The sequence below is a fragment of the Natator depressus genome, chromosome 7 (genome assembly GCF_965152275.1).
Source record: "Natator depressus isolate rNatDep1 chromosome 7, rNatDep2.hap1, whole genome shotgun sequence".
Taxonomy (NCBI): Eukaryota; Metazoa; Chordata; order Testudines; family Cheloniidae; genus Natator; species Natator depressus.
Genome location: NC_134240.1, coordinates 56,472,275 through 56,484,406, shown reverse-complemented (window position 1 = coordinate 56,484,406; position 12,132 = coordinate 56,472,275). Strand labels below are relative to the sequence as shown.

At 45.3% G+C, this 12,132-nt stretch overlaps 1 protein-coding gene across 1 annotated transcript; it reads left to right on the top strand.

Moving 5' to 3' along the window:
* The first annotated feature begins 341 nt into the window (after nucleotides 1–341).
* Nucleotides 342–10,463, top strand: LOC141990837 (cytochrome P450 2H2-like). Its single transcript, XM_074958549.1, has 8 exons — nucleotides 342–454; nucleotides 924–1,073; nucleotides 3,402–3,562; nucleotides 4,414–4,590; nucleotides 5,843–5,984; nucleotides 8,088–8,275; nucleotides 8,920–9,061; nucleotides 9,883–10,463. The coding sequence occupies exons 2-8, from the start codon at nucleotides 998–1,000 to the stop codon at nucleotides 10,062–10,064; spliced, it is 1,068 nt and encodes a 355-aa protein (XP_074814650.1). The 5' UTR covers nucleotides 342–454; nucleotides 924–997; the 3' UTR covers nucleotides 10,065–10,463.
* Nucleotides 10,464–12,132: the final 1,669 nt, after the last annotated feature.

Below are 12,132 nucleotides of genomic sequence, written 5' to 3'. Positions count from 1 at the left end.
CTGGCCATAAGGACTGAGGTAGCCGTGTGCATGCCTAGCCACAGATTTTATAAGTGCCTCCGGGAATTCAAGGGTGGAAACTTAGGCACTGAGGGAGTTGAGGTGCCTAGAGGGTTAGCTGGTGGTTTTCAGGATCTACATTTTCCATTTAGGTACCTATTATCCCTTTTTGAGTGTAATCCTTGGTGGCAGGAGAGCTCTTTCACCAGTTTGTAATTTGATCCACTCTCCTTCTTATTCTTAAGTGGATTTAGTAAAAACGTATTTGTCCTTTGTGTTAATCTTTTACAGCTCAGTGCAAAGTATGGCCCGGTTTTCACAATATGCTTAGGCTCACAGAGGGTTGTGGTGCTGTATGGACAGGAGGCTGTGAAGGAAGCTCTGATTGATCAAGGGGATGAGTTCAGTGGAAGAGGAAAACTAGCACTGGCTGACAAGCTTGCCAAAGGAGCAGGTACATTGCTAACAACTTCAGCATGTAGCGCTGATGTTCTCTGTATGTGGAGAACACGACTGAGAAGACCATTGGTGTTTCATTTAGTCCTGCTCTTTGAGGGATACTCACTGTAGCCACTTATTCATGTCCAGTGTATTTCTTATTTTTACATGGTACCAGTATATGTACTTTGCTCTAATTACTGTGACAGTTTACACTGTGTAAGAGAACAAAATACAGCCATTGCGCGTGGCAATCAATGGAATTATTTTTCTTGTTCATAATTGCTATAAACAGCAATGAGATTAACGTGTGGGATTTTGAGTTACATACAGAAAAAATGTAATCCAGGGTCTCCAGTAGAACACAAATACAATAATGTTTGCCTTGACGTTGAACCTTTCAATGACCCATGTTTCCCTAGGTTAGAAATTTAGCAAATTGAGTCTGCCCCCACCCTTCTTTCCTATTCTCCTCCCTTTTCCAGGCATTATATTCAGCAATGGGGAGCGGTGGAAGCAGCTTCGCCGATTTGCCCTCACCACGCTCAGAAACTTTGGGATGGGGAAGAAAAGCATTGAGGAACGGATCCAGGAGGAAGCCTGTTTTCTGGTGGAAAGGCTCAAAAAAACACACGGTGGGGAATTGCTGCTTGTAATTCGGAAACTGAGGAGTCGGCTAAAGACTCTTGTTTTCCTTTATTTTGTGATCTTAACTTTGGTTCAAACACCTTATAACTCAAGCCATTAGCTGCACAGATAACAACCTGTGTTTAATGTAAAGGAAAAATATGTGAGAAAAGTTCCCGAGATGACCTTTCCTGGCTGTTATTTCCCATGTTTTCGACCCTCTGATCTGTGGCCAACGGGCAAATGGAAAATGTTTGTCCAGAGCAGGCAGAAGCTAACACAGTGAACCATGTTAGAGTGGATTAGTTTATCTTCCGTGTGTTGGGCTAATAAGACACTCAGGCCTACAGCTTGCTTATTCTGATTTTCTTCTCTGCTAGATGTCTGATACGGGTCTGACTCCTACATTGCATGGGGATGGTCTCCCGAGGAAAGTTTGAAATCACTGTGTAAATTTACAGTGCTTCCTAAGAGATGATGATGCTTTTATTATTTATTTATTTATGTTCTATTAGTTTCTAGAGGTCCCAGCCAAGACTGGGGCTCCTTCGCCTATGGGTTGTGCTAACAAACACTTTGAGACAGTCCCTGCCCCAAGCAACGTACATATTAAATACACATGTCGAAGAAAAAGTGGAGAAAGGAAGAATTATTTTCTCTCTTTCGGAGATGGGGAACTGAAACACAGAGAGATTAAGTGACTTGCTCGAGGTCACACCTGGAAGTTTGTGGCAGAGCTGGGAATTGTATCCAGATTTCCTGAGACCCAGGCCACTGCCTTAACCACAAGACCATCCCACCTCTTGCAATATACAGTACACCATTAAGGGCTAAAATGAAGTTGACTGTCCATCTCGGTGAATTGTGTGGATGAGAGGAGAATGCACGGAGAACCTTCCCCACCTGTGATTCAGAAACAAGGGAGAGCCACTTTTACTGCTGTTGCCTCGTGTGTATCCTGAGCCAAGGGCAGCTGCTCCTGTAGATAATGACCCAAAAGAAATCTGCCTGGGTGAGGGCCAGGAGCAGGAGCCTGCTGTGAGGCGAGAACACACTGCATGGAGAAAATGCTGCTTCTGGATGTTCTCGCTGTGCAGTGTGTTCTCAGGTCAGAGGGGTGAAGTCTTGTAGACAATTCCCTTGAACACTGCATAGGCCCCACTGCATTACAGGAGTTTGTGACAGTGCTACAAGCAATGGCTCAGGCAGAATCCTCTGAATGCAGGATCCTGTTCTGAATGGGATACTGTCTGTCAGGCCTGTGTAAAGAGCTCACGGCAGACAGGCAGGCCTCACTCGGAGAGAGACTGATGGTCCCTGGTCAGACCAGAGTGTGTCAGGCAGAGAGCAGCAAAGGAGACAGTGTGAAAACTGATTCCCAGCAAAATGGGGACAATCATTTAATATAAATTTACAGAGATAGCATTGGGGAAGCCCTAGGTGGAGGATGAGGGAAATATCTGTGCTATTTTTCATAAATACCTTGTGCTCCTCAGTTTACCTGTGTGATATTATCCTGCCTGACTGTACAGAATTAAGTAAAAGGAGGCTGAAAGGGGGACAGCAAGAGGAAATGAAATAATGGCAAAGATAAGTACGATCAGAGAGAATGCCACTGGTAATAATGGAGAAGCTGTTAGTTTGAGAACAGCCCCAGCTTAGCTTCAGTTAATTGGCAAAGTATTGTCTTCCCGGACAGAAACTAGTATCCAACTGGGATACTAATATCTTAGAGAGTCTCACCGAAGCAGGAAGGGAGTTGAGTGAGATGGAGGTAACTGGGCTGAATGGAACTTACCGAAGCTTGCAAGGAGAGATTGTTTCGATAAAAGGAATGTGTGTAGAAGCCTTTATTGTTTCTTGTTTTTGCTCTGTGTGCTGTATACTTTTGAGTGGATAAATAACACTTTGTTTTGGAGATTGTTGGTTTTTTGAGTCGCTTTGATCACCCGCTGGTCACAGGTCCCTGGAGGGAAAGGGCTCACAGGTGCCCAGCACAGAGCAGCCTGTCATGCTAATATAGTTGGGAAGTAGTGAGTCTGCTGCTCAGCTATTCAGTCCAAGGGTGGTTAGACTGCGGGGTTCCTCCCATTCAGAGCAGGGCAGGAACTCAGGCTGTCACCTGAGGTGGGGTCTGGAGAGGGACTGAGAGGGGTCTAAAGCCCAGCTCACCCTGGAACTGTGACACCAGAACTCACCCTCCCCAATGAATATTCGGGACTGCACTCTCGGCCTGGGGCCAGGACATCCAGAACTTCCCAATAACATCAATGGATGTGATGCTGTAGGTGAAAATACTGAATTAAAAATTGGACTCTCGTTTCGTTTTGTTGCAGAGCGACCCTTTGACCCCACCATCCCTCTCACCCATGCTGTCTCCAACATCATCTGCTCCGTTGTCTTTGGGAACCGGTTTGACTATAAAGATCGGAAGTTTCTGGCAGTCATTAATCTCACAGAGGAAAACAATGAACTCTTCCGCTCTTTCCTGGGACAGGTGTGTTCAGTGGTTTTTTCCACTCTTCTCCTTTGTAATGGGGGAAGGGATAGATCTTTCTTTCTTTCACTGTTACTTTTCCTTAAATAATTATTTCGTTCCCATAATGTTCCTGTTCTCCTCATAAGGCTTGCAGCTATTACCAATCCCAGCCTCAAACTTGTTTCTAAGGATTATTTAAATTCCCACACAAACCACTTCATTTGCTCAGAATTACGTTTGCTCAAGGACATTCCCTTTCAACACTATTGGAAAAAGTCAAGGAAACTGCCAATTAAATCATTAGCATCCAAATCATTGCAATTCACATGCCTTAGTATATTCACAATGGGATACCTGAATGTGGTCACATTCCTCACCTGCAAAGCAAACTCCTTTTCGTTTCTAGTACCCAGCCACCCACACATCCCATTGCTGAAAATCTCACCAAATGCACAACAGTCGAACTCAGTCAAAATCAACGGAGTTCCAGCAGCAGACAGTTTGGCCCCTTGATTCCAACCTGAGGAAGACTAAGATATCTTTTACGTTTTATTTCTGCCTATGAAAATGTGAGCTAGGTTTGCGAACTTGAGTGTGATTTTCAAGAACAGCACGTTTGTATTGGTGATGCTTTTGTGTTGGAAATAATGGAGATTATTGTAGCGAATAGAACTGAGTGTCACTGCAGTTTCTGTGAGGAATATGTGTGTATTGAGTAGAATGAGTTAGTGAAGCATGAGACGTTCTTTCGAATGCATTTGCACAGGAACGTGCCACAAAAGTATTGTATTGTGCTGCTGTAACTGAGTCAATTGATTATTTGGTGTGTCCAGATAAACCAAGATGTGCTTTTCCTTCCATCCTTCTAGCTGTACAATTTTTTCCCAACTCTCATGGATTATATACCTGGGCCTCACCACAAGTTAGTTAAAAATTCAGAGGAGTTTAAAAGCTTTGTTCTGGAGAGAGTGAAGATGCACAAAGAGTCTCTGGATCTCAGCTGCCCTCGAGACTTCATCGATGCTTTCCTCATCAAAATGGAACAGGTATGTGAGGGCAGCCGCCCTTCCCCATTGCTGTGGAGTGGGTTATACATATCGTGGGTATTTATCACTCTGTACAAGACCCAAAGACAGACCTGGTGTCTGCCCCTGGGATTTACATTCTAAAAGGCAAGCCCTGCTCACCTCATTTGTGTGAGTAGTGCCGGTGATGCCAGTGGGACTACACCAATGAGGAAGACAAATCTAAGGGTATGTGCACACTGCAATGAAAGACCCACAGCACAGCCACGGCTGGCCCAGGTCAGCAGACTTGGGCTTGAAGGGCTCGGTCTGCAGGGTTATAAAATTGCAGTGTAGATGTTGGTGCTTGGACTGCAGCCCAAGCTCTGGGATTGTTCCTTCTTTGTGGGCTTCAGAGCCTGGGCGACAGCCCTAGCCCATATGTCTACACTGCAATATTATAGCCCCTCAACCCGATCCCCACGAGCCCAAGTCAGCTGACCCAGGCCAGCCGTGGGTCTTTTATTGCAGCGTATACATGTCTTAAAAGGACAGAGCACCCAATGCAGGTATCAACAGCATCTGGCAATGTATAGGCTGGCTCTGTTGGAGGTTAGCCATTGAAAGGGTTTTATTTACAAGGTGGACAGAAGCACTTTTACTGGTATGTGTTAGCATCAGTGGGATTAGTAGAAGAAAGCAGTTTCTAATGGCTTCCTATGTCGACACCCACAGACCTAAGCTATTACCAGCTTCTTTGGAAACCCCACCTGCTAATCTCCTGCAATATTTTACAGCAACAGCCTCTTCGATGTTCTACCACTGCACCTCTCGGTCAGCAGGTAGCCAGGCATCTGCCTTTTCAAAGGGGATCTCACTTTCTTTGGAGCATCAGATTCAATCCTTCTGGCTTGAAGGCTAAAAATTGGTTAGAAACATCTGGTTTCCTTTCTGGTTCAAAGTTTTCAAGGGCATTATTGCTGCCCATGCAAACAAAATATGAAAGCAAAGGGAATCAACAACAGTTAAAAATACAGATGAAAACTAACCAGGTAAAAGTAATGCTCCAATTCTCCTCTAATAGAAAAGGCCATATATTTCCACAGCAATGACCCAAAACACCCCAGCAGTGCTACTGCAATCTCCAGGGCCGTGGCCCATTTTCTGTAAGGATTTTTATAAAGATGCCGAGTGGGTCACAGAGCAGGTAGAAGATGAGAGGGTTTGGGCCTGTATGGATAGATCCCCGCTTACAGCCAATGATCAAACAACAATAACAAGTCTCTCTCTGCAGGAACGACAGAACGGCCAGTCAGAATTTAACACTGATAACTTGTTAAGAAGCACATTGGATTTATTCTTTGCTGGAACAGGGACATCCAGCCTCACCCTGAGACATGGACTCCTGATTCTTCTGAAATACCCAGAAATAGAAGGTACCCCACGGACACACACAATTTTAAGTTTTGGAGAGATGAGGGGATGACATGGCTCAAGGGATCTCTAATGGATACAGACCCCTGTCCCTTAAGTCACCAGACCAAATTTGGCTGGGGCTGGACGTAAGCCACATTAGCGCTGTGTGCAAGCTGTTCACTGGTTTATGTGAAACTGAGAGGTGTTTGGGGATGGGTGTGTTACTTCAATTTGCATAGACAGGTGTCCACATTTGAAAAGCACCATCACAACCGGCATTACTCCGCCTCCTCAGGGGCGGTCTCAGCACAGGGTCCTCAGCCTGAGTAAGACATTGTGACTGGATTCCTTTCTCACCTCCAGTCCAAGTTAAGGCTACTGGGCTGGGGGAAAGTGTATGTGTTTGTGCGGGAGAAACCTGTGCTGCCACTGACAAGAAGGTGCCTGGTCTATGGGTAACAGGAGCCTTCGCATTCCAGGGCTGTCAGATGGCCCCCTCTGTGATGGGATTCCCGCCGTACAACCTGGAACTGGGGTACCATTGTTCCCCCCTTAGCGTTCCAGCCTGGGCTGTCTTTCATAATGCTTTGCTAGTGACAAGCAGCAACCCCCTTTGTGAGCTGTTATCACTGAGTACAACAGCATGTGGAGCCCCACACGCAGATACATTGCATGAATGCTCCCTGAGCCTTTCATGAATCACACAGAGAAAAGCACCAGCAAATCTCCCAAGCCCCCAGCCTTGCACCTCAGAGCTGTACCGTCTTGCTGTGGTCAGAAGCCCGACCAGTGTAAGTTCATTACCCAGTCCAGCCCTCCCTCGATGTGGAGAGGACATGCACTAGCCTTTGTAAACTGAACTGAGATTTCCCAAGCACTTTAACCAAAACACACTGTTTTAGGTAAAGTATAAAAGAGGTTTATTAACTACAGAAAGATAGATTTTAAGTCATTATAAGTGGTAGGCACAAAAGGTCAGAGAGAGTTACCAAAGAAAATAAAAGGTAAGCACGCAGTCTAAATCCTGAACCTCATTAGACTGTCCAGTGTTTGGATCAAGCTGTTCTCACCCCACTGGATGCTGCAGGTAGGTTACAATCCTTAACACATAGGCTTCCCCTTTAAGCCTGGGACCAGTCTCCTCAGTTCAAGGCTTGGTCTTCCCAGCATTGTTTTTGCTTCCAGTGTAGGTGGGGGAGGAGAAAGGCAAAAGCATGAAGCCACTGTTCCCTATTTTATATCCGCAGTCCATGTACCTGGAAAACACTAGCTTAGGTATGTCCTGGTGGGCTTTGCTGAGTCACAGAGTGGAGCAATCTCCCATTGTGTGATGCTTGTGCAGCTCTCTTACAGCACTGTAAATCCCTTGTTTAAAAGTCCCTCGCTGATTAATGGTAGTTTAACACCCTCCTGGGAGTGGATCCCCTCCTTTGTTGTCACTGGAGAACTGGCAGTTGCCAACTCTCAAGTGTACAACATATTTCAGTAACAACCATAGAGCAAAATCTCCTAACTTCATACTCACTAATGATATACATATTTGGACAGAACAGTGGGTTTCAGCAGATCATGACCTTTCATATAATATCTTACATGGCATGCTGTGTATGAAATATATCATAATCATATGACAGGAGTGGATATGGGGGTTCCAGGGTGCTGCTTTGAGATACAGAGTGCTACACCCTCCCCTCAAATAAAGGCAAGTGTTAGAGATTTATCAACACCCAGCTAATATCCAGTGCTAATTCCAATCTCATGGGCTTCCTCCAAGGTCATGTGGATGATTGACTTTGATGGGGGGAAATTTTAGGCCTCAATCTCTTGCGTAGCAGTTAGTTATATGCTCTGGCGATAACATCACACTGTGTTCTCTTTTAGTACACAACCAGGCATGAGCCATATCACTGCCCTAATAATTACATTTTTGGCACTTTATCCTAGATACCACGTACAATAGTTTCAGTAACCCAAAACTAACTGTTATATTGTTATAACTTGTTATATTCCCAACCATGTATCTGCTGAGACGTGTATATTTCTGGCTGTGTGACAGAATGGGGGCAAAATTATGGGAATCCTGTTCTTTAGCTTTATTGTTAACCTTGTTCATTTGATGACAGCGAAAGTTCATGAAGAGATTGACCGTGTGATTGGCCGAAGCCGAAGCCCCTGCATGGCGGACCGAAGCCAGATGCCCTACACAGATGCTGTGATACATGAGATGCAGAGATTCATTAACCTTGTCCCGATGGGTGTCCCGCATGCAGTGACCAGAGACACTCATTTCAGACAATATGTTATCCCCAAGGTTAGTTCTCAACGTTTCAAGCAGGCTGTGCAAAGCTTTCCCTCTTTTTGGAGCCTCTTTTGGGAGGTCAGTTTCTGAGCTGGTTTCATCTCTCCACCAAGATTTAGTCCTGCTGACGTGTTAATGTGCACCACAACTCACAGTGACCATGTTCTAGGTTTCTAATTGAGTTACACTGGGAGTTGTATAGGACTTTTTAGCTTTAATAAAATGATGATGATGATAATAATAATAATGCATTTTATTTCTTATAAATAGTGATGTGGAAACCATTGGTGCAATGACTAAATTATGAAGACCAGGGAATGTCAAATGCTTCCAAACAGCAGCTGAGAGATGCACCTAACACTTCTGGATCTTAACCAGACTTTTCCCAATCTCTTAGATGTAGAAATCGGGCTGGCAGTCTAATGCGAGGAGCCTTTCTCATGAGATTCCAGGATCTCCTTGTTGAAGGTGGGCTCCCATTTGGTGAGGTTCCCTTTTCTCCTGGAATTTTAATATTTCTGGTTCTGGTTCCAGGGGATGCAGGAAAATGAAGGAAAGTAAAACATGTCCCACTACCCAGCCCAGTGAATTCTGGAGGCTTCTCTGCTGTGGACAGTGTCCACTTTAACTCTCTTTATCTGTGTTTGCTAATTCAGGGCACCACTATATTCCCTGTCCTGCAATCGGTCCTATATGACAGCAGGGAATTTCCAAAACCAGAGCAATTTAACCCGGGACATTTCTTGGATGAAAATGGTGCCTTTAAGAAGAGTGACTTCTTCATGCCTTTTTCTGCAGGTAAAAGAAGCCATGTTTGTTTCAGGTCCCAGACCATTCTCTCTTAGCTTTGTCTTGAGTAAACACAGAGTTCTCAAACTGTAGTGTGCAGAGACTTTTCAGGCCGTTCATGAAGCAGAGCCTCTCGCAACAGTGAAGCATCTGTTGGTCTCCAGTGTCTTTTTTAACTTATTGAACACGCACTACTCTCCGCTCTGCCTGACAACTTCACACCTTCCTTTGTCTGTCTGTGTCAGCCTGCAGTGGACAAATTGTGATTGAATGTGCATGCAAAAGTAAAGTTGAAGGGAGTAACATGCAACAGGGCAGAAGTCGTCTGCATAGTCACCTGGAGAGAGATCAGTAGGGGCTGCTTAACTTCTCAACTTTACTCCAATCAAGGAAGATCCCGTCACTCTGTTAAAAAACCCTGTTTGCTGTTCTCCATCCTACTACTCCGTATGCCTGCACCTCCCTACCTGTTACTTCCACTCGAGAACCACTGTCATTCCCCCCATAAACATATTAACTGGCTTGGGACCTGCATTAACTATTCCTCAAACCCCACATCTGCCCACCGGTCTCCACATATTGATTTTTAAGAGGCCACTTTTTATATGGAACTCAGCCTTTAAAACAATCTGTGAGAGGCTTCTAAAGCCCCCAAACACTTCCATACCTTCCCAAACTCTGGCAGACGGCCATTATCCTCCATGTTATTACGCCGAATCACTCTGTGCATCTAACTTTAATCCGGAGGTTTGGTTTCATTGTAACAATATTTAACATATGTTGCAAAGAAAGATCTCCTGCATCTCCTCAACATTGCTTTTTCATTGCAGGGAAACGGATTTGCATGGGAGAGGGTCTGGCTCGGATGGAGATATTTTTGTTACTGACAACGATTTTGCAGAATTTTACCTTGAAATCTCTCGTTGAACCCAAGGACGTTGATATAACTCCAGTGATGAGTTTTGGGTCAAATGCACCAAAACCATACCAGCTCTGTGTTTTGCCTCGATAAAGACCATGAAAAGCCACCTCAATGACCTTGAATTAATTTGGTTGTCTATGGTCCTGGATTCATTAATACAGAAATGAACTCATTGTGCTGTAACAGAGACAGATAAATAACCCAGCTTTGTAAGTAACTGGGACTTAACAAAATTAAGTGTAATACCAGAAATAAATATATAATGGCCCCCAGCCAGGTATAGTGACCCTGCAGTGTTCTCAGATGTGACTGGTTTTGACAAAAGTGGGGTAAGCTTTCAGTTCATTTGTGTGGTAGTTCATTTCCGGTGTAGCATTTTGGAAGCTTAGCTTGGCATGTGCCAACTCCTGTACAATACACTGAGGAGGCTGCAGACTTTTTTATCCCCCAGACCTAATCTTGTCCTACAAATAAATATGCTGTAATTGAAACAGGCTGAAAAAGAATTGCATTGGAGACTATTTTATCCATCCCATTGACATCCACTGCCTTTCCCCAATACCTCATTTGTGAGCGGAATTTGAGCCTGATTTATCAACCTTTACCAGGGTTATAATTAGGAAGGCCAAAAAAGAACTTGAAGAACAGCTAGCCAAAGTCTCAAAAAGTAGTAGCAAAAATGTTTTTAAGTCCATCAGAAGCAGGCAGCCTGCTAAACAACCAGTGGGGCCACTGGACGATCGAGATGCTAAAGGAGCACTCAGGGATGATAAGGCCATTGCGGAGAAATTAAATGAATTCTTCAAGGCCGAAGATGTGAGGGAGATTCCCAAACCTGAGCCATTCTTTTTAGGTGACAGATCTGAGGAACTGTCTCAGATTGAGGTGTCATTAGAGGAGGTTTTGGAACAAATTGATAAATTAAACAGCAATATGTCACCAGGCCCAGACGGCATTCACCCAAGAGTTCTGAAGAAACTCAAATGTGAAATTGCAGAACTACTAAGTGTGGTTTGTAGCCTATCATTTAAATCAGCTTCTGCACCAAATGACTGGAGGATAGCTAATGTGATGCCAATTTTTAAAAAGGGCTCCAGAGGTGACCCCGGCAATTACAGGCAAGTAAGCCTGAATTCAGTACTGGGCAAACTGGTTGAAACTATAGTTGGAGCCCAGTGCGGATACAAAAATGTGGACTCGCAACCATTAGAATCAATGTGCATCCGATCTGCAATCTGCTAGGCATCTTTTATGTGTATCTACGCATCTTTCATGTGAGTGGGGGGAGTGGGATCTTGCAGGGAAGAGGTGATGTGAGGGTGGGGCTTGGGGTAAGGAGTGGTGTGGGGGTGGGGTCTTGAGGAGAAGGGGCAGCACGGGAGCAGAGGCTGTGGGGAAAGGGCGTCACATCACATGCTGCTCTCTGGGATTCGCGAGTGATGGCAGCAGCAGTGTGTGTTGCTTCACAGCGGGGCAGAGGGGTTCCTTTTCGACCAGGCATTCCAGTCGAAAACTGAACACCTGGCAACCATACCCCCGCCCCCTGGGCTGCCTGAGCCAGACACCCTGGGCCAGGTGCTGCTGGTAAGTAGAGCCCTGCATGGCTGTATCTGCATCCAATCCACTATTCACAAAAATGGTCCATGGATATCCGCGGATATCAGCGGATTTGCGGAGCTCTAACTTTTGTTTAAGCTGGCCAGTGCCACAGCGCTGCACCACTCCATCTCGGGACATGCCACCCCAGCCATGCCACCCGCCTGGGGAAAATGCCAGGGAGGGAGGTGGGATTGGAGGAGTTTGTGAGTGCTAGGGGGTGGGACTTATTTATAAATGTTTATTACTTTTCAGTTAACCTGAACCATGGCCTTCCCCAGATCCTATTTTCCTGTTCCCAGTAATTCCCCACTCCGTTCGTTGCTATTCTGGGTGTGTCATCCCATCACTGGGGTTTGTGCTATTTACCTTATTGTCCCTCGTGTACCGGCCATTACACGCCTTGCCAGCGGTTAGTGTGATCGCTGAGCTTGCAAGGGACGCCACCCTGGCACAGTGCAAAGTCACTTGAGAGGAGGCAACGGGCAGTGGCAGCAGCAAAGGACCCAGCAGCTGACCCACGTCAAGAGAGGGGAGAAGCCACATCAGATATTGGTGATAG

Coding starts and splice junctions, on each gene's coding strand:
- LOC141990837 (XM_074958549.1), top strand. CDS start 998: ATGGGGAAGAAAAGCATTGAGGAACGGATCCAGGAGGAAGCCTGTTTT. Junction 4,591..5,842: donor TCCTCATCAAAATGGAACAG/GTATGTGAGGGC, acceptor CTCTCTCTGCAG/GAACGACAGAACGGCCAGTC. Junction 9,062..9,882: donor CTTCATGCCTTTTTCTGCAG/GTAAAAGAAGCC, acceptor TTTTCATTGCAG/GGAAACGGATTTGCATGGGA.